This window comes from Stegostoma tigrinum, chromosome 2 (assembly GCF_030684315.1).
Source record: "Stegostoma tigrinum isolate sSteTig4 chromosome 2, sSteTig4.hap1, whole genome shotgun sequence".
In the NCBI taxonomy this organism is placed as follows: Eukaryota; Metazoa; Chordata; class Chondrichthyes; order Orectolobiformes; family Stegostomatidae; genus Stegostoma; species Stegostoma tigrinum.
Window position 1 is genome coordinate 148,047,222 of NC_081355.1, and position 23,094 is coordinate 148,070,315.

Here is a 23,094-nt window from a genome sequence, read left to right on the forward strand (position 1 = left end):
TTTGATATTGGAAAGGATAGACTCTAATTAACGCCAACTAGTTCATCACTTTCCTGTTGGTCATACTTTCTGCAGCAACTGATAGGATTTTGAATAGTTAAATGACTCACAGAATCCCTACAGTGTGGAAGCAAGCAATTCAGCCAATCCAACACTTCAAAGGGCATCCCACCCAATCCCCATAACCCCACATTTACCATGGCCAACACCTAGCCTGCACACTACAGGCAATTTCAGCACAGCCAATCTACCTAACATGCACATCTTCAGTCTGTGGGAGGAAGCCGGAGCACCCAGAGAAATATCCACACAGAAACGGGGAGAATACAAAAACTCCACACAGTCACCCAAAGCTGGGATCAAACCCAGGTCCCTGCCACTGTGAGGCAGCAGTGCTAACCACTGAGCTGCAGTGCCACCACAGGTTTCACTTAGATTCAGCGATCCCCGTTCGCAGCACTCTTAAAAATGATGTGCTATAGATCAGCTTTGGATTAGAATCTGTGTGTTAGTGCCATCAAGGAAATAGGTTTACTAGGCTGAATATTTCTCAGATCACCTTTCTAGCTCTTAATGTTCAGTTGTGTAGAACCTCCGTTTAGAGTACTGATGTCAGTTTAGGTCACTGTCCCTCAGGAAGGAAGGATATATGAGGAATATAAGATGCAACGCAGATTCACCAGAATAATTGATACCAGAGCTTGCAGGACTACGCTGTGGGACAGGCTGAATAAACTTGGAAGAAAAACTGAAGTTGCTGGAGGAACCGAGCAGATCAGGCATCATCTGTACAGAGATAAACAAAAATTAACATTTTGAGTCCAGTATGACTTCTCTGGAACTGAAGAAAATGTTAACTTTGTTTTCTCTCTTCACAGATGTTTCCACACCTTGTGAGTTTCACCACCAATTTCACTTCAGACCTCTAGATTTTATTGAATAAACTTGGCATACATTCCCTTGAACATAGAAGACCGAGGGATGATCTGATCGAGATTTTTAAAATGATAAAAGGATATGATAGGTTCAATACAGAGAAACTATTTCTCTAATGAAGAATTCAAGATCCAGGGAATATACACTTATGTTTAGAATGAGAGTGATTTAGAAGGGCAATCAGGAAGTAAATTTTGACATGAAAGATTGCAAAGATCTATAATTCTTGCCCCAAAGATTGGCAACAGGGACAACTAAAGCCTTTGACCAAGGTTGATATAGTTGGTCAGGTTTCTGCTTCTACCAGAGTATGTAGGACAAAGCAGGGAAGTAGAGCTTTGGCAGAGTTAAGCCACAATGTAATTAAATGTGAGGCTGGATGAACACAGCAGGCCAAGCAGCATCTCAGGAGCACAAAAGTTGACGTTTCAGGCCTAGACTCTTCATCAGAGAGGGGAATGGGGAGAGGGTTCTGAAATAAATAGGGAGAGAGGAGGAGGAGGAGGCGGCGAAGATGGATAGAGGAGAAGCTTCAGGACATGGTCGAGCAGTTTCAAGGCCAAAGAGATTACAAGAGAGTTGCAGTGGGACAGAGATTCCCTGACGTTGGTCCGGAGGGAGGAGGGTAACCTGCTGCGTTCATCCAGCTTCACACTTTGTTATCTTGGATTCTCCAGCATCTGCAGTTCCCATTATCTCTGATCACAATTTTAACCTCACTGTGAAGCCTCTTCCAGGGATGCCTAACCTGAAGAAGTTACCTGCCTCCCTCCGGACCAACCTCAGGGAATCTCTCTCCCACTGCAACTCTCTTGTAATCTCTTTGGCCTTGAAACTGCTCGATCATGTCCTGAAGCTTCTCCTCTAACCATCTTCGGTCCGCCTCCCCCTCTCTCCCTATTTATTCCAGAACCCTCTCCCCATCCCCCTCTCTGATGAAGAGTCTAGGCCCGAAACTTCAGCTTTTGTGCTCCTGAGATGCTGCTTGGCCTGCTGTGTTCATCCAGCCCCACACTTTGTTATCTTGGATTCTGCAGCATCTGCAGTTCCCGTTATCTCTGACCACAATGTAATTAAATGGCTTTGTGATATGAATAGTTTATTTCTGTTTCTATGTTGGATTCTCTAGGTCTAAGTTCAAATTTTGAATTTGAATGCGGCAGTGTAAGAGTGTTTCACGGCTGCGTTGTTTAAAACAAAAAGGTGTATTCAGATTGTCCTTGACAATATGGTACTGGCACACTTTCACTTCATTGAGCATTAACATCTCACCTGATTGTTCTGTATGCACCGTTTCAGCAACTCTGTTGCAAGGTCATATTTTCCTGCTTTAATGTAAATATCAGCCAGCAGGAGCCAGCTCTTCTCAAACTCTTCAGCATCCTGCAAATTCCAATTTATTTTTGTTATTCTCTTCAGCTGGTTTCTGGCTCGAGGAATCAGCTTGAGGACCATGCATGCTTGAGCTACAGCCAGGAGTGAAGGAACATGGTCCTTCTGAAAAATAAATCATTTGAGAGAAACAATTTCATGAAGTCGCATGAAATCACAGAATTTTTACAGCATGGAAGGAAGACCTTCAACCCGTCATGTTCATACAGATCATCAAATATCCAACTATTCTCATCCTATTTTCCAGCACTTGGCCCAGAGCCTTGTATGCTCTTTCATGCTCTTTAAATACTTATGAAATTTCTTGAGGATTCCTGAGTCTACGACCTTCCAGGCAGTGAGTTCCAAAAACTGGGATTACCACTCCATCATAATTTCCTTGTATTACCTTGAATGGCACGTTATATTTCACATTATTTTTCAGTTTTAATCAACAGAAAGAAACAAAGTTTTGGTGTATGCTTGAATTGTTGAGATTTGTTATTAAGCATAATAAGTATATCGCTGAGCACACGCTGCTTTTGACTTTAAGCTCTCTCTGCCAAGTTACTCCAATGTTGCAATTGGTAGATACAAAACCCAGAAGACGTCTATTTGCATTAACAAAGCAAATTTCCTTGACTATAGAAGCTTAAGTGGCAATGTAACTGAGGAGTTTCAGATGATTCAAGATGTTGACAGGGTAAATTGAGATAAACTATTCCCTTTAGTGGGAAAGCCCAGAATGTTACAGCATGACTTCAAAACAAAAGCCAGACCATTCAGGGTGAGGTTAGGATATACTTCCTCACACAAAGTATAGCATATAACAATATAGAGAGTTGTGAACACACCAGTCCATCATGCAAGACAACCTTCCATCCATTGACTCTATCTATACTTCTCACTGCCTGAGGAAGGCAGCCAACATCATCAAAGACCCCTCCCACCCCAGTTATAATCACTTCCACCCTCTTCTGTTAGGCAGTAGATACAAAAGCTTAACACACATGCCAACAGATTCAAGAACAGTTTCTGCCCCACTGTTAGTCAACTTCTGAATGAACCTCTTAAATTTTAAATGTAATGTTGATCTCACTCTTTGTGCACCTTCTCTGCAGCTGTAACATTGTATTCCTTGCTCTGTCCTATTACCCTACTGCACTTAGGACAGTATGATCAGCCTGTACTGTGCACAAAACAAAACTTCTCACTATGACTAGGTACATGTGACAATATTGAATCAAATTAAATCAAAAAACCCCATCCCACCATTAAAAAAATACATTTGGATATTGGGGAATAGAAGTCTTCAATTGCTAGCACTGTCTCTTATTAAAGGTACCATTAAATGTAACCCTTTGTTTAAAAATTGACTACTGAATTGCTGACTCTTAAAATACATTCTGTGATAAAATCCAGTAATGTGTAGTTACTACTTTCTGTTGGTTGCTCGAAAGCTCTATGAGCACAAGATCAAGTGAAGATGATTTAGCCTTCTGATTATTAAATGGAGCTGATCTGCAGAAAAGCTAAAACGTGAAATTCGCTCTGAATTGGAGTGCCGTATTAGTCTCAGAAATAACAAAGCAAACTGCAGTCAGAGGTTCTGCTTTCAAAGTATTGCACAGACTGCAAACATTCACGAATGCTCACACTCTAATTTCCTGGATTAGAGTTTTGCAAAACAAAGCTTGACATTGTGGTATAAAGAGTGAGTGCTGTAAAGTGCTGCGATGTTTCGGCATCCCGTCATATAACGTCAAAGCGGCTAGAGATGGTAGCATCAGAAGAGAGGCTGGGGAAGGGCTCTCGTGGCGGAGTGGTGGTATCCTTACCTCCGGACCAAGCGACTCAAGTTCAAGTCCCAGATACTCGTAAGGTGTATAACAACATGCCTGAACAGGTTGATAACTTTTTTTTAAAAAAATGGCAGGATGGTGAGGGTAATGGGACAGTGTGGGGTACAGGTCACCGGAAGAGAGGAAGCAGCTAATGAACGACATCAGCATTTCCACAAGAGCTTGGCCCCCGTGGATGGGTGCACTGACAGACTCAGCGCGAATTAAATTGTGCATGTGCAGCTTCTCCTGATCAGTCAGTGTCAGGAATCGCAGTGTTGTAGTAGCTCCAATGCTCACCTTAACTGAAGCCATTTCTGTGAACACTTCGAGCGCCCTCTCCACTTTGGAACGATCATTTGTGGCCATCAGGCAGTTGTTCTGCAGCAATATCCGTTGCTCCTGTTCTTCTTGTGTTTGAGGATGATACTCCTTAAGTAATTTCTCTGCTGTCCTTACTGCAAGTTGGTCAGTCTCCCTCTTCTCGGCGGACTCTCCACTGTTCACGGGTTTTAATTTTAAGAAAGTAGGGAAAAACAGAACCATACAATGAACAATTTTCATAAATTTCGTAGATTCATACAGCGCACGAAAGGCCCTTCAGCCCATCAACTCTGCGTGCCAGTCTAACTTATTGCTCCTACATTCCCCTCTAAAGGATATATGTTGGACCTGTAGTCTCCTCGGCTCCTTTTTGAATGCCCCCCTGCGATAGGTCTACTGTGGCCATATCCTGTTTTATTTTAATAAAATCTACCTTCCCCCAGTCCAAAGCCGTCTTTTGCAAGCTACCCTTTTCCTTGACCAGAACAAATCTGAGCTGTACCATGTTGTGCCTAGATATTAATTCAGGTGATACAAGGAAGCGACAAATGTATTTATATGACATTCCTATTGCAGCAAAAATGCTAGCTCAGTTAAAGGGTTAGTATCTAAATTAAAAGCAGCAGAGGTACAAATATTAATGTCTCTGACCAATGTAGTGTTACATGGTAAAGGGCAATTCGGGATGACTAACAAATTATGGCTTTGCCAGTGCTGCTTATATTGGTCAGTCCATTTTAAAAATTTAGAAAAAGGTATAGATGGTTTCAAAATATGGTTTTCATCTCTCAGCCAGACTGGTAGAAAAGTCGCAGGTTCAATTTTTGTCTGAGCTGAGTTTGTTGATCAAACCAGAGCAGTAGAAAGAGAGTTCTTTTATAAGAAGGCCAGCATTTACGATCTATCCTAACTGCCCCTGAGAAGGTATCGATGAGCTGCCTTCTTGAATCTCTCAAGTCCATACGGTATAGTTAGGAAGGGAGTTCCAGAATTTTGTCCCAGCTATGTTAAACATATCGCAATATATTTCAACATCAGTAGAGTGGAGAGGAACTGGAAATTTAAATATGGAATAAAAATCCAAAATGTGTGGCAACTTAGTCAGCATCTGAAAGAAAGATTTGGTCAAAGATTGACCTAGGACTTACTATCTACTCAAAGTCTTAGCTGCTTTATCCTGTGTTTGATTAAAAGCTAAGTGCCTCATTAGTGACAACGGAGTTATATCAAACATCGAGCCAGATGATGAAATGTGATAGGAGGATGGCTTCACCAAACCTGAATTCTTCGTCCAGGGTTTCAAACAGGTTGCTTCCTACAATCTCATTGTCAGGGTTAAGGCATATCTGGATCATGTTGTAAATAGAACTTTGTCCCCATTCGCTGTCCTTGCGTGCTTTGTTAAAATGTTTCAATGCTCCATTTGGCTGTCCAGTATACCTATCGACAGAAATACAATAATATATGGCAGTTCTCAAAGCCTCTTAAAATCAAACTTTCTTTTTTCCCATTACCTCTGCAAGCTCCTCTTTTGAAGGCTCAGGCTCACAGGAGAGTTTGGTTGCACAGGCACCTCTACACACTGGAACTTTGTTCTAGTGATCATTCTTAATGTGTGTGAAGAACACTCACTAAGCTAATAAATTGTTAGTCCATTCAGCAGAATTCATAGACCATCAGACCCTTATCTGACAAGGCCAGCTTAAGTTGCACACCAGTTGTTCCTAGAACCAGTTTGATATGACTGATGGAGGTACAGAGTATAGTGGCTATGTTAAATAAAACAGAGAGTGCTGGAGGAACTCAGCAGGTCTGGCAGCATCTGTAGAGGGACAAACAGGATTATGTTTCAAGTCCAAAGACTCTTCTTTGGAACTCAAGGGTCTTTTGAGATGTTGCCTGACTGGCTGAATTTCTCCAAACTTTCTGTTTGATTTCAGCTCTCCAGCATCTGCAGTACTTTTGCTTTTAGTATATTGGTTATTTTACTGAGTTAATGACCCAGGAGCCCACTCTAATGATCTGGAGACATGAGTTCAAATCTCACCATGGTGGCTGGGGTATTTCCATTTACTTAATAAATTAAATTTGGAATTAAAAATTCTACTGCTTGACTAAACTCCTTAAGGAAAGGAAATCTGATATCCTTAGCTCTGGTCTACATGTGACTCCACACCCACAGCAATGTGGTTGGTGCTTAACTGCCCTCTGAAATGGTACAGCAAGCCATTCAGTTGTGTTCAAGAAGGTAGCTCACCACCAGCTTCTCAAGGGAGATTAGGCATGGGCAATAATTGCTGGCTTTGCCACTGGTTACCATGCCGACTATGGAGAAAGAAACAGATTAGATCTGATGAAGAGTCATACCAGACCTGCAATGGTAACTGTTTCTTTCTCTCCTTTGATGCTGTGTTTTTCTAGCACTTTCTCTGTTTGTTTCTGATTTCCAGCATCACAGTATTTTGCTTCTATTTATAAAGGGGGGAAAAAGTGGCTGCTTTGGCCACTTCTGAAGGCAGAGATAGTCACCCACGCTGGTGTGGGGGTGCAGTCCTCTTAAAGATCAGGCTGGGTAAAAGGCTGTGGGTTTTCCACCAATCACATTGACTTTTTTTTTAGCTGATGCGATCAAGATCAGGAATTCTGATTGATTTTTCTTTTCCTTGGCCTGGGGCAGTAAAGTGAATGATACTTTCCTTGCTTGTACTTCTGCTTGAGATGAATTGTTTGTCTGTGTGGCTCACTCACAACAACACCCCTTTATCAGCAGTCGGGTAGAAGATTTCCAATGTCTTTGTGCTGTCCTGAAGAAAATCCTAGGAATTTGTGTTTCAACATAATAACAGGCGAATGTAGTTGAAGATCTGATTTTAATGCTGGTTCCCCATGCCCTTATAGATTGTGGAATGGATGCTTTTTAAAGTGTTTGCACAACTTGGACACAGCCAGATAATCAATTATCTGAACCTGCCTGGCCCTGAACCCAGAAAATGTTTCAGAAGGCAACATCATTGTGATATGATGAGCAGGTAACAGCCAAGTGAAATTATCACTGGACTATTAATCCTGCAACTCAGGTAATTGGGCCCTTGGTGTGAACTTGCCACGTCAGATGGTAGAATATGCATTCAATAAAAATCTGGAATTAAGAATCTAATGATGACTATGATTCCATTGTCAATTGTCAGGAAAAAAACCCATCTGACTCACTAATGCCCTTTAGGGAAGGAAACTGCTGTCCTTACCTGGTCAGGCCTACATGTGACAGCAACACAGTGGTAATGCCCTACCCCTGGACTAGGTTCAAGTCCCACCTGCTCAAGAGGTATGTAATAACATCACTGAATACATTGATTAGAAAAATAGTTTTATTTTTAAAAAAACGTCCAGACCCTCAGCAACATGCTTGCTTCTTAACTGCCCCCTGGGCAATCAGCAATGGACAATACATGATGGCCTAACCAATGATGCCACATCGCACGAATTAATTTTTAAAAAAATCTTTCCCAATATCCCCCTGCTCGTGCTATACCCATAGCCGACCCCTGATCAGGATGAATATAAGAATGAGCAGCAGGAGTTGGGAATTCAGCCCCTTGAGCCTGTTCTGCCATTTGATAGATGACATCTGATCTCATCTCAGCCTCAACTTCGCTTTCCTGCCACTCTCCATAATCCATTAAACAATTACGAATTAAAAATATATCTTCTCCTCAAATGCACCATCTTCAGTTGCTTCATAAATAACCTTCCTTCTATCATAAGTTCAGAAGTGGAGATATTTGCTATGATTGCACAATGTTCCTGGGAGTATGATGTTATTGTTATTCCCGAGACTTGGTTGAGGGAAAGGCAAGATGACAACTAAATATCCCAGGATGTTGATGCTTCAGGCGGGATAGAGAGGGAGGTAAAAGGGGTGGAGGAGTTGCATTACTGGCTAAAGAGAATATCACAGCCGTACTGAAGGAGGGCACTATGGAGGGCACAATCAGTGAGCAATATGGCAGAGCTCAGAAATAGGAAGGATGCAGTAAGTGTTGGGGCTGTACCACAGGCCTCCCAACAGTGAGCATGAGAGAGGTACAAATATGTAAACAGATTATGGAAAGGTGTAGGAGCAACAGGGTGGTGGTGATAGGAGATTTTAATTTTCCCAACATTGACTGGGATTCACTTAGTGTTAGGGGTTTAGATGGAGCAGAATTTGTAAGGAGCATCCAGGACGATTTTCTAGAGCAGTATGTCAGTAGTTCAACTCCGGAAGGGCATGTACTGGACATGGTGTTGGGGAATGAGCCCTGCCAGGTGATTGAAGTTTCAGTCGGGGATTACTTTGGGAATAGTGATCACAATTCCATAAGTTTTAGAATACTGATGGACAAAGATGAGAGTGGTCCTAAAGGAAGAGTGCTAAATTGGGGGAAGGCCAACTATAGCAAAATTCGGCAGGAGCTGGGGAATGTGGATTGGGAGCAGCTGTTTGAGTGTAAATCCACATTTAATATGTGGGAGGATTTTAAAGAGAGGTTGATGAGAGTGCAGGACAGACATGCCCCTGTGAAAATGAGGGATAGAAAGGGCAAGATTAGGGAACCATGGATGACAGGTGAAATTATGAGACTAGCTAAGAGGAAAAAGGAAGCATACATCAGGAGGGTCTAGGCCCGAAACGTCAGCTTTTGTGCTCCTGAGATGCTACTTGGCCTGCTGTGTTCATCCAGCTTCACACTTTGTTATCTTGGATTCTCCAGCATCTGCCGTTCCCATTATCACTCAAACATAAGGTCTAGGTGACTAAAAGCAGATGAAGCTTTGGAAGAATATCGGGAAAGTAGGACCAATCTGAAACGAGGAATTAAGAGGACTAAAAGAGGTCATGAAATATCTTTAGCAAACAGGGTTAAGGAACATCCTAAAGCCTGTTATTTATGCATAAGCACCAAGAGGGTAACTAGAGAAAATGTTGGCCCACTCAAGGACAAAGGAGGGAAGTTATGCGAGGAGTCAGAGAAAATGAGTAAGATTCTTAATGAGTACTTTGTGGCAGTATTCACTGAGGAAAGGGACATGATGGATGTTGAGGCTATGGACAGATGTTTGATTACTCTAGGTTACATCAGCATAAGGAGGGGTGATGTATTGGGTATTCTAAAAGGCTTTAGGGTGGACAAGTCCCCAGGTCCAAATGGGATCTGTCCCAGGCTATTGAGGGAAGCAAGAGAGGAAATAGCTAGGGCCTTAACACACATCTTTGCAGCATCCTTGAGTCTGGAGGACTGGAGAATTGCTAACATTGTCCCCTTGTTTAAGAAGGTTAGCAAGGATAATCCACGTAATTATAGACCAGTGAGCCTAACATCAATGGTGGGGAAGCTGCTGGAGAAGATACTGGGGGATAGGATCTATTTACATTTGGAAGAAAATGGGCTTATCAGTGATAGGCAGCTTAGTTTTGTGCAGGAAAGGTCATGTCTTACCAACTTAATAGAATTCTTTGAGGAAGTGACAAAGTTGATACATGAGGGAAGGGCTGGAGAGGGACTTCAGTAAGGTGTTCGCTAAGGTTCCCCATAATTGGCTGATGGAGAAAGTGAAGTCGCATTGGGTCCAGGGTGTACTAGCTAGATGGATAGAGAACTGGCTGAACGACAGGAGACAGAGAATTGTAGTGGAAGGGAGTTTCTCACAATGGAGAACTGTGACCAGTGGTGTTCCACAGGGATTCGTGTTGGGATCACTGTTGTTTGTGATATACGTAAATGATCTGGAGGAAGGTATAGATGGCCTGATTAACAAGTTTGTAGATGACACTAAGATTGGTGGAGTAGCATATAGTGAAGGGGACTGATGGAGAATGCAGCAGAATATAGATAGATTGGAGAGTTGGGCAGAGAAATGGCAGATGGAGTTCAATCCAGGTAAATGCGAAGTGATACATTTTGGAAGATCCAATTCAAGAGCAAATTATACGGTAAATGGAAAAGCCCTGGGAAAATAGATGCACAGAGAGATCTGAGATAATGGGAACTACAGATGCTGGAGAATCCAAGATAACAAAGTGTGAAGCTGGATGAACACCGCAGGCCAAGCAGCATCTCAGGAGCACAAAAGCTGATGTTTAAGGCCGAGACCCTTCATCAGAGAGATGATTCATCTGTGGGCGTCTCTGGCTGGCCAACATTTCTTGCCTGTCCCTGGTTGCCCTTGCAAAGGTGGTGGTGAGTTGTCTTCTTGAACCACTGCAGTCCACCTACTGTAGGTTGACTCACAATGCCCTTAGAGCGGGGATTCCAAGTTTTGACCCAGCGACAGTGAAGGAAAGTGATATGTTTCTAGGTCAGGATGGTGAGTGGCTTGGAGGGGAACTTGCAGGTGGTAGTGTTCCCATGTACCAGCTGTCTTTGTTCTGGCTGGAAGTGGATGAAGGTCTCTGATGAAGTGTTTAGGCCCGAAACATCAGCTTTTGTGCTCCCGAGATGCTGCTTGGCCTGCTGTGTTCATCCAGCTTCACACTTTGTTATCACAGAGAGATTTGTGTGTTCAGGTCTATTGTACCCTGAAGGTGGCAACACAGGTCAAGAGAATGGTCAAGAAGGCATACGGCATGCTTTCATTCATTGGACGGGGTATTGAGTACAAGAGTTGGCAGGTCATGTTGCAGTTGTATAAGACTTTGGTTCGACCACATTTGGAATACTGCATACAGTTCTGGTCGCCGCATTACCAAAAGGATGTGGATGCTTTGGAGAGAGTGCAGAGCAGGTTCACCAGGATGTTGCCTGATATGGAGGGTGCTAGCTATGAAGAGAGGTTGAGTAGATTAGGGCTATTTACATTAGAAAGACGGAGATTGAGGGGGGACCTGATTGAGTCTACAAAATCATGAGAGGTATGGAGGGTGCTAGCTATGAAGAGAGGTTGAGTAGATTAGGATTATTTACATTAGAAAGACGGAGGTTGAGGGGGTACCTGATTGAGTCTACAAAATCATGACAGGTATGGACAGGGTGGATAGCAAGAAGCTTTTTCCCAGAGTGGGGGATTCAATTACTAGGGGTCACGATGTCAAGGTGAGAGGGGAAAGGTTTAAGGGAGATATGCGTGGAAAGTTCTTTATGCAGAGGGTGGTGGGTGCCCGGAACATGTTGCCAGTGAGGCAGGCACGATAGCGTCATTTAAGATATATCTAGACAGATACATGAATGGACAGGGAGCAGAGGGATACCGATCCTTGGAAAATAGGCGACGGGTTTAGACAGAGTAACTGGATTGGCACAGGCTGGAGGACCGAAGGGCCTGTTCCTGTGCTGTAATTTTCTTTGTTCTTTGTTCTTTGTTCAGCGCCATTCACGACGACTCAGATACTGAAGCAGTCCATGTTCAAATGCAACAAGATCTGGACAATATCCAGGCTTAGGCTGACAAGTGGCAAATAACATTTCTGGCACACAAATGCCAGGCTATGACTATCATCAATAAGAGACAATCTAACCACTGCCCCATGAAATTCTATGGTGTTACCATCACCGAATTCCTGAACTATCAACATCCTTGGGGGGATTATTATTGGCCAGAAACTCAACTGGACTCACCCCATAAACACAATGGCTAAAAGAGCAGGACAGAGTTTAGGAATACTGTGGTAAGCACTCACTTCATGACTCCCCAAAGCCTGTGCATTATCCAGAAGGCACAGGGTCAGGAGTGTGGTGGAATATGTCCCACTTGCCCAGACGGGTGCAACTCCAACAACATTCAACAAGCTCGATATCATCCAGAAGAAGGCAGCCAGCTTGATAAGCACACATCCAAAAGATCCAGTTTCTTCACCACTATTGCTCAGTAGCATCAATGTGTATTATCTACAAGATGCACTGCTGAACATAGAAACATGGAAGATAGGAGCAAGAAGAGGCCATTCAGCCCTTCAAGTTTTCTCCGTCATTCATCATGATCATGGCTGATCATCCAACTCAATAGCCTAATTATGCTTTCTCTCCATAACCTTTGATCCCATTTGCCCAAAGTGCTATATCCAGCTGCCTCTTGAATACATTCAATGTTTTGGCATCAACTACATCCTGTGCTAATGAATTCCACATACTCACCACTCTTTCAGTGAAGAATAATCTCCTCATCTCCTTCCTAAATGATCTACCCTGAATCGTCATACTGTGACCCCTGGTTCTGGATACACCCACCATCAGGAACATCCTCCCTGCATCTACCATGTCTAGTCCTACTAGAATTTTGTAAGTCTGTGCAAGATCCCTTGCGATCGTCTCCACTGCAATGAAAACAATCCTAAATTAGTTGGTTTGTCCTTGTGTACCAGTCCCACCATCCCTGGAATCAGCCTGGTAAACCTTCACTGCACTGCAAGAGCCAAAAATGGTCAGACAGCACCTTCCAAACTCACAACCACTTCCATCCAGAACAAAGGCAGCCGGTACATGGGAACACCAGCACCTGCAAGTTTCCCTCCAAGCCACTCACCATCCTGACCGAGAAACATATCACTTTCCTTCACTGTCGCTGAGTCAAAACTCGGAATCCCCGCTCTAAGGGCATTATGAGTCAACCTACAGCAGGTGGACTGCAGTGGTTCAAGAAGAAAGCTCACCACCACCTTTGCAAGGGCAACTAGGGATGGACAAGAAATAGTGGCCAGCCAGAGACGCCCACAGGTGAATTTAAAATAGTCTCTAGTGTCTACTGTTCTTTTGAGCTGTGAACGCCACAGATTCACGACCCTTTGAGAGAAGTAGCTTCTCCTTGTTTCTGTTTTAAATCTGTTACCCAATATCCTAAAACCAGGACCTCTTGTTAATATTCCTGTATGACTGGTGTGATTGGGTCAGGGGCTTCGAGTAATGTATTAATTCTGGCCACATTTTCAAATTCCCAGATGAAAACATTAACCAGCCTTTCTCATGGAAAATGTGTGCTCCAAGAATTATACATGTAGTCACATTTATCGCAAGGTTCTGATACTAGGGAGCATTAGTATTTTGGAGTAATCTAGTATTAAAATCCCTGGGACTAAGAACTACCTTTAAAAACATGTAAGCCCTAATGAACAAGACACACCCTTCAGAAGGCTAGGCCTTGTGGGCCAAACCGCTGGGGCTTGGGGGCTTCCTTAGCCCCATGGGCTGCAGTTTGTACGCCTTACTCTGGTTGGTTTTGGAGCAAACAGGTGTGTCATCACTCTTTATTGTGTCTTCATTTACCAGAGATAGAGGCCTCTGCAGTAGTTGTACCCAGGCTCCACAATCGTCCTTGTTGAGGTCCTTTCGGCTAACTCCAAAAACCCTGGAGCTCTATCAAGTTTGCCTGTTGTTCTGAACAGCTTAATTAACTTGCTTAAGACCAGGAAGTTGTCTACCCAAAGCGAGGAAAAACAAAAACAGAGTATTACTTATTTGGTAGCAATGTTCTAAAGGAAGTTCAAAACTGAAAAGCTGAAAAGAAAAGAATCTCAGGGCTGTGGTGAAAGAATGGGTGGAGCAGGATTGGCCTCCACTGTGATGTATGATTCTGTGATACATGTGAAAACAATTAGCATGAGTTTACTTAATGATATCTGGGGCACAGAATTGGCGAATATTGGCTACAGAAGGAATTCATGTGGCCTAACTGTCCGTAATAATGATAAGTCCTAACTATTTCTGCCTCAAGTTAAATTTAAAACCTTCTTACAGGGGGATAGTTGGCACAGCTATGATTTCTGTACGTGGGCAGCAATCATTCCATGTTTGAATAATACTTTGAAAATAAATCTTTGAAATGACCATCCAAGTGTATGTGTGTGTGTGTGAGAGAGAGAGAGAGAGAGAGAGAGAGAGAGCAAGAGAGAGTGACTGTAAGTTTGTGTGTGTGTTTGTATGTGTTGGGCGAGTGGAGGGGTAGGGAACAGGACACCTCCTGTGTCTTAAGTACTCCAGAGGAATGCTGCTAGCCCACAGTCATCAGCCAGACAGCTTGTCCAAATTGGTCCTCATCACTGTCTCTGGATGTTCCGTCAGCATACAAAAAACTTTTCAGATGAGGCTCATACTTTTAGATTCCAACATTGCAGTTCTCTGCCTGAAAACAGGCCAAAATAAATTTCAATCCCTAATTTTTAGGAGTAGGGACTTGAGGTATTGGGACAATTTTCAATGAAGCAGTGGAAGTTATATAGGATTTATTGCTTTAAAATAATAGAGAACAGAGACAATAACTAAACAAGAATTGCATATAACGATAGTAGGAACTGCCAATGCTGGAGAATCTGAGATAACATGGTGTGAGGCTGGATGAACACAGCAGGCCAAGAGCATCAGAGGAGCAAGAAAGCTTGACATTTCAGGTCAGGACCTCTCTTCAGAAATCTTTCTGAAGAAGGGTCCCAACCTGAAATGTCAAGAATTGAATATATTTTTCTTTTGAGCAGGTATTGATGAGAGTAACAATCAAATTCAGTTTGTCAATGAAAGTGTGGGTAAAATTATAGGTCATGAATTAAAGGGTGAACAGCAATAAGGACACAAAATGGGATGAGAAATAGGAACCAGAGTAATGGTCAACAGATATTTTTCAAGTTGGAAGAAGGTTTGGGACACATCTTACAGCATCTGTGAAGAAAAAATCAACTGTTTCGGGTCCAGTGACCCTTCCTCAGAACCTCAAGTCACTGGACCCAAAAAGTTTGATTCTTTTCTTCACAGTTGCTGCCAGAACTGCTGAATTTTTCCAGCAACTTGTAGTTTTGTTTCTGATTTACAGCATCCGCAGCTCTTTCAGTTTTTATTGGGACACATCTTTCCTGATATATATTAATGGTCTAGATCTTGGTGTGCAGGGGACAATTTCCAAGTTTTCAGATGACACAAAACTTGCAGGACTTATAAACTGTGAGGAGGAAAATGTAGAACTCTAGAAGGACATCGGTGGAGTGGGCAGGCAGGTGGCAGATGAGTTTCAACTGCAGGGAAGTGTAAGGTGATATGTTTTGGGAGGAAGAAAGGTGAACTGGGGGTACAATTTAAGGGGGTGCAGTTGCAAAGGACCTTTGTGTATATCTGGATAGATCATTGAAAATGGCAGGGCCAGTAGAGAGAGCAGTAAGTAAAGCACGGAGTATCATCTGCTTTATTAATATGGACATAAAGTACTTGAGCAAGGAGGTGATGTTGAACTTGTACAAAACACGTTTTAGACTTCAGTTGGATTATTGTGCACAGTTCTAGGCACCCCATTATATGAGGATGTAAACACTTTGGACAGAGTGCAAAAGTGCACGAATATTTCATGTTAGTATTCACTGCGAAGAAGGACATGATTGCTAGGGTGCTTGGGGAAGTAAATAGTATTGTCTTGGAGATAATGGGAACTGCAGATGCTGGAGAATCCAAGATAACAAAGTGTGAAGCTGGATGAACACAGCAGGCCAAGCAGCATCTCAGGTGTACAAAGGCTGACATTTCGGGCCTAGACCCTTCATCAGAGAGCTCTCTGATGAAGGGTCTAGGCCTGAAACGTCAGCCTTTGTGCTCCTGAAATGCTGCTTGGCCTGCTGTGTTCATCCAGCTTCACACTTTGTTATCTAATATTGTCTTGGAAATAGTTTATAATGCAGAAGAGGATGTGCTGGTTGTCTTAAAACACATGAAGATGGATAAATCCCTGGCACCTGATCAGGTGTTTCCCAGACCTTTGTGGGAGGTTGGCTAATGCGGTGCCATTATTTAAGAAAGGCTGTAAGGAAAAGTCAGGGAACTATAAACTGGTGAGCCTTATGTCAGTGGTGGTTACATTGTTGGAGGGGATTCTGAGGGATACGATTTAGATGCATTTGAAAAGGCAAGGACTGATTCGGGATAGTCAGCATGGTTTTTCTGCATCAAAAATTGTGTCTCATTAACTTGATTGAGTTTATTAAAGAGGTGACAAAGAAGATTGACGAAGACAGAGTGGTAGACATTGTCTATATGGACTTGAGTAAAGCACTTGTCAAGGTTTTGCATGGTAAACTAGTTCATACGGTTCAACCACTCAGGATCCAGGGAGATCTAGCCATGTGGATACAAAATTGAAACAAAGGTGGGTGACAGCGGGTGGTGGTAGATGGTTGCTTTACAGACCAGAGGCCTGTGACCAGCAATGGGCCACAAGGATTCTGGGTTCACTGTTTCTTGCCATTTATATCAATGATTTAAATGTGAATATAGGAGGTATCATGAGTAAATTTGCAGATGACACCAAAATAGATAGTGTAGTGGACAGGAAGAAAGATTTTCTCAGAATATAATGGGATCTTGATCAGATGGGCCGAGGAGTGCCAGGTGGAGTTTTATTTAAGTAAATGTAAGGTGCACGCTCAAAATAAATGTATTGCGTTTGCTCACACCGGTTGTGTCAAGGTTATAATCTGCACTATGGGATGCATAATGACATTATCATGACATGTGGGAATTGTATTGTACAAAAGTTTGAGCAAGAGTTTTTAATAGCAAAACCACAAAAATAAACTGGTGAAAACTGAATTTATAATTCATTGACAAGACTGCTATCAAAGATCAGGCTCTAGTAAAAATATATAATTGGAACATAAAGCTAATAGGTACCTGGTGATCTCTGCAACAGTTGTCGGTAATAAAATATAGCATGTTCATACTCCTGCTTTTTAAACATGAGATCTGCCATCATCTATGAACAGGAAAAGAATGACAAAGGTACCAATATTGAAGCCCAACAATATCATTGCCCTTCTCCCCCTGTCCCCAATCTCCCAATCCCCACTGTTATAATCAACATTAATACTTCAGTTTCTCCCCAGCTAATATCTTTCTTTCATCAATAGCTCACCAATCAAAATCTTCCATTTCATCCTCCAATTTCCTTCCACAAATTTCTGAACCAGAGGTAAATTTGATTGTATTGTTTATTCAGTGGGAGGTATATTTGTGGGAGAGGAGCAGATTGGAACCAGGCAGTATCAGTAAATGGTAGATATTGGGGGAAGATAGTCGAAGAGTTTTGATGTGGGGAGGCCCCACGTTGAAAAAAAAACAGTAGTATGTTATCAGGGAGGAGGGGTGATGTTTGCAAGGGAGGAGGAGGATGGTAGTGAAGCAAGGTGCCAATGGCTAGAAATCAACTAAATAAGAAATAAGAAAACCATCTTGACAAATAAACAGTCTTGGGTTTCTTCCAGGTGCTCCAGTTTCCTCCCAGAGTCCAAAGGTGTGCAGGTTAAGTGGGTTGGCCATGTTAAATTGCCCAGACTGTCCAAGGATGTGTTGACTAAGTGGGTTAGCTATGGGAAATGCACGATTACAGGGATAGGGTCAGGTGTGGATCTGGGTGTGACTTCTCTTCAGAGGGTCTGTGTGTACTCAATGGGCCAAATGGCCTACTTATATACTGTAAGGATCTATGATTCTATTCTATAAAGGAGGAGCTGAAGGATTTGTAAATGAACATACCATGTTAACATCATTGTTGCTTTGAACATTCTTCAGTAGCTTGATACAAAGATGCTCACACATATCACTGTCTCCTTTGGCCAAGTATAATTGGGCAAGCTCTATCATCAGCTAGGAGAATGAACATGAAAAGGATTGTTATAAAAACTGAGCAAAATCTGTTCCCAAAGGATCACAGGGATTGACACAATTGCATAGGAATCCTACAGCTCAGAAAGAGGTCCTTTGGCCTATTTGAACCATGCTGATGTTCATGTCTCACAAAAGCAACCTCAAGCCCAATTCCATTTGGCCTATTTGCATTCTGTCCCTTGCTATATCATGCACGAAACCAACTTCATCTGAAAAGGTATCAATGCTATTTCAGCAGCTTCGTTTTTTTTATTCATTCACAGGATGAAGGCATCACTGGCTAGGCAGCATTTATTGCCCATCGTTAGCTACTCATTGTGCAGTTAAGAGTCAACTACATTGCTGTGGGTCTGGAGTCACAGGTAGGCCAGACCAGGTAAGGAAGGCAGTTGCCTTCCGTAAAGGGCATGAGTGAACCAGGTGGGCTTTTCCAAACAATTGACAATGTATGGCACTCATTAGACTCTTCTTCCCAGATTTTTACACAAATTCCACTGTCTGCTGTGAAGGGATTTGAACCTGGGTCCCCATAACATTAGTGCTGGCCCTGCTGTGTTCATCCAGCCTCACATTTTATTATCCCCATAACATTACCTGTGTCTCTGGATTATTGGTCCAGCAATAATATCACTAGGCAATTGCCTACCCTTATTGTGCTGCATCTGAAAACATTCTAAGTTTGTTGGTCTAGATAAATTCTTATTTTTTAAAACTTTTTTCTGGGATGTGGGTGTCATTAGCAAAACCAGCATTTATTGTTCATCCCTAATTGCCCTTGAGAGTGTAGTAAGTGCATCGGGTACAGGTGCTACTAGAGTGCTGCCAGGAAATAAGCTCCAGGAATGTGATCCAACATCAGTGAAGGAATAGTGATAAATTTCCATGTCAGGATGGTGTGTGAGCCTTGGTAAGTTGCTGCAATGCCCCTTGTAGATGGTACCCACTGCTGCCACCGTATGACGGTGGGTGAAGGAAGTTCGTATTGAAGGTACAATAACAGATACAAATACAAAAACATGACAGTGAAGAAGGTTATCTCAGTGTACAATGGGATCTTGGTCAGTTGGGCCAATGCGATCAGGAGTGGCAAATGGACTTTAGATAAATGTGAGGTGCTGCATTTCAGCAAGGTAAATCAGGCCAGGACATACACACTTAATAGTAAGGTCTAGGGGAGTGTTGCTGAACAAAGAGACCTTGGAGTGCAGGTTCACACTTCCTTGAAAGTAGAGTCACAGATAGACAGAAAAGTGAAGAAGACATTTGGTATGCTTGCCTTTATTGGTCAGTGCTTTGAGTATAGGAGTTGGGAGGTCACATTGCGGCTGTGCAGGACATTTCTTAGGCCACTTTTGGAATACTGTATTAAACTCTTGTCTTGAGGGAAACATTCCACATTGTTGTGTACCTTGAAGACCATCACGGAGGATGCTTTGTTGAAGATCAGAGGCTGAATGTGCTTGACACTGAAGTGTTCCCTGACTGGAAGAGAACACTTATGCCTGGTGATAATTGCACAATGTCTATTCATCCATTGTCATTGCATCTGCATGGTCTTGTTGATACTCCATGCCGTGGGACATCTTTACCTGCAGCTTATGAGGTGGACAACATTGGCCAAGTCACATGAGTACCTACTGTGTACATGGTAGGTCATGTTCCCACTTGTGATGGTAGTGTCCGTGTTGATGATCTGACATGTCTTGCAGAGGTTGCCATGGCAGGGTTACATGGTGTTGTGGTAGCTGTTCTCCTAAAGGCTGGGTTGTTTGATGCAAACGATGGTCTGTTTTAGATTAGGTGGTTTACAGGTAGAACATGGAGGCGTAGGTATTGCCCTGGCAAGATGTTTGTTGTCATTCATGACACAACCAATTGAATAATCTTCGTCATCCAGTTCTTCCCCACAGCAGAGAAACTACACCATGTTCTTTGCAATCTTCAACATATCATTGATAACAAAGATCTTTGGGTAAGCCTCCTCCAAGGCAGCCTTCGAGATACACAACAGTGCAGAATTGCCGAGCAGAAACTGATAGCCAAGTTCCATACTCATGAAGACAGCCTTAACTGTGATCTTGGGTTTGTGTCCTGCTACATAGAACCTGAACATAGAACGTAGAACAGTACAGCAAGTTCAGGCCCTTTGGCCCACAATGTTGTGCTGACCTATTATCCTACCCTAAGATCAAATTAACCTGAATACCCTTCATTTTACTATCATCCATGTGCCTATCCAAGAGTCGCTTAAATGTCCCTAACGTATCTGACTCTACTACCACTGCTGGCAGTGCATCCTACGCACCCACCACTCTCTGTGTAAAGAGGCCACCTCTGACATCTCCCCTATACCTTCCTCCAATCACCTTGAAATTGTGCCCCCTCATGACAGCCATTTCTGTCCTGGGAAAAAAGTCTCCGGCAATGCATTCTATCTATGCCTCTCATCTCATGTAACCCCACCATACCTTTCTGTGTAAAATCTTCCTCACTGTTCTGTTTTGACACCATCACCTTGATAACTTATTATGATCTTTCTACCTTTTATTCGTTTGTACAGTTTTGGCTTACTTGTCACTTTGGTTAGACTGTCAGTATGTGCCTCTTACACCTATTGTGTTATTCCAGCCATGGTTGATTTGTCTCTAACACCATCTCATTTCTGATTTTTTGTAATTATCTCTTTACCTTAATTAATCGGATTATAGGTCATCCCTTCACTTGTTATTCAGGTGTTGACACTTTGCTCACATTGTTTGACACTTTTGATCATCTGCAAAGACTTGTTCTTTAGCCTGCCGACACTCCGCACACACCGTTTGTATTATCTTTTGATACTCTTAATTGCCTGGAATTAGCTTGCAATGATCTCTCTGTCTATAAATTCTGGGCATGTGCATTTCCCTCCTGACAAAGGAGCAGCACTCCAAAGAGATAATGGGAACTGCAGATGCTGGAGAATCTAAGATAACAAAGTGTGAAGCTGGATGAACACAGCAGGCCAAGCAGCATCTTAGAAGCACAAAAGCTGATGTTTCGGGCCCAGACCCTTCATCAGAGAGGCCTGCTGTGTTCATCCAGCTTCACACTTTGTTATCTTGGGCACTCCAAAAGCTTGTGATTTCAAATAAACATGTTGGACTATAACCTGGTGTCGTGTGACTTCTGACTTTAGTCACAAGATTGTGAGCATTAGTTGACCAGCATTTATTTCTCATTCCTTTTGCCCAGAGGGCAGTCAAGAGTCAATCACATCACTGTGTGTGTGGAGTCACATGTCGGAGTCACCAGACCAAGTGACGATGGCAGATTTCCTTCTCATTGGTGACACCCCACATTGGTGAACCAGATGGTTTTTCTGCCTGACATCTGTAATGGTTTCATGATCGTCATTAGAGTCTTAATTCCAGACTATTACTGAATTCCAAGTCCATCATCTGCCATTGCAGGATTCAAACCCAGGTCCCCAAAACATTACCTGGGTCTCTGGATTAATAGTTTGGTGATAATGCCACTAGGCTGTCGACTCTCCCAATTGAGACACGTCTGTACTTGTAAGTATGTAAAGAATACTCTTTTTATTCACCTTTGGGTCATTTTCGACAAAGCCCAGCCCGTCTTTATAGAAACAGATCGCCTTGTCATAGTCTTGCTGATCTACGTATATGTGTGCTATCTCGGTACAGATGAAGGCAGCCAGCTGGTTTTCAGCTGGAATGATATCTGACTGCTCCATCATCAGGCGTTTCAGTAACCGTCCTTGTAAATCATAAGCCTTAAAAACATTTTAAATGAGAGATTAACAATGTAATACAAAACAAATGCCTGCCAGATAGATGTGACCCTCAGTGGAGCTATCAGGCTGCACAGCAGAGTAGGCTAACAGGAGGTATGATAGAATCAGGTTCAATTCCAGACAGATATGATAGTGTGGAAGCAGGCCATTCACCCCCATTGAGTCCACACTGACCCTCTAAAGAGCATTCCATCCCGCATTTCACAAGGCTAATCCCCCTAGCTTGCATACTGTGGGAATTTAGCATGGTCAATCCACCTAATATGCATATCATACAGACATGGGGAGAATGTGCAAACTCCACACAGGCAGCCACCCAAGGCTGGAATCAAACCTGAGTTCCTGGTGCTGTGAGGCAGCAGTGCTAATCACTGAGCCACCATGTCACCCTTCAGAAGTCTTCAGAATTCTGAAGGATCTGTCACTGGTGGCTCCTAAGTGGAGTACAATTATCCAAATGGGTACGGATGACCCGAAGGGATTCTTGTCTTTTAATTGTGTAACGGTGATTTTCAGACCACAAATTTCTCTTTTCCCATGATGCAGGTTTCTCAAATGCAAAAGTGTCTAGTGATCAAGCTATGGTGCCATTGTTGCTGCTAATTGTAATTAATCTCACTGATGTGCCTATTAGCAGCAAGTGTAGGAGAGAAAAAACCTTTATGTGAAGAGATGGTACACTGACAGGGTAGTTAACACTGCTGCCTCACAGTGCCAGGGCCCCAGGTTCAATTCCAGCCTCAGGTGACTATTTGTGCGGAGCTTTCACGTTCTCCCTGTGTCCCTGTGAGTTTCCTCTCTGAGTTTTCCTCTAGTTTCCTCCCACAGTCCAAAGATGTACAAGTGAGTTGGACTGGCCATGCCAAATTGCCCTTAGTGTTTGTGGTGGGAAATGCAGGGTGGGATGCTCTTCAGATGGTTGGTGTGGATTTGATAGGCCAAATGTCCAGCTTCCACACTGTAGAGATTCTATAGAAGGTGTGTACTGTGCATGAGCCTGAGCACCAGCTTGCCAAGTCACACAGGAGCTAGAAACATTGCCAGAATGATAGGGGCTTGACAACAGATCCTTAGGCAGCACCTTCCAAACCAACAACCACTTCCATCAAAATCCTAGAACTCCATCCCTTCCCAACTGCGTTGTGGGGGGATACCTAGACGAAATGTACTACAGCAGGTCACCACCACTTCTCAAGAGCAACAAGGGATGAGCAATGAA

General features: G+C 42.9%; 1 protein-coding gene across 1 annotated transcript in view; it reads right to left on the reverse strand.

Moving 5' to 3' along the window:
• LOC125462908 (tetratricopeptide repeat protein 21B-like) overlaps positions 1-23,094 on the reverse strand; it is a 122,402-nt gene that overhangs the window by 12,436 nt on the left and 86,872 nt on the right. The window contains exons 19-25 of the mRNA XM_059640004.1: positions 21,666-21,854; positions 17,948-18,058; positions 17,087-17,168; positions 13,709-13,859; positions 5,751-5,912; positions 4,449-4,647; positions 2,209-2,433 (exon numbers count right to left, since the gene is read on the reverse strand). Coding sequence (XP_059495987.1) covers positions 2,209-2,433; positions 4,449-4,647; positions 5,751-5,912; positions 13,709-13,859; positions 17,087-17,168; positions 17,948-18,058; positions 21,666-21,854 — 1,119 coding nt within the window. The remainder of the gene's footprint in view (positions 1-2,208; positions 2,434-4,448; positions 4,648-5,750; positions 5,913-13,708; positions 13,860-17,086; positions 17,169-17,947; positions 18,059-21,665; positions 21,855-23,094) is intronic.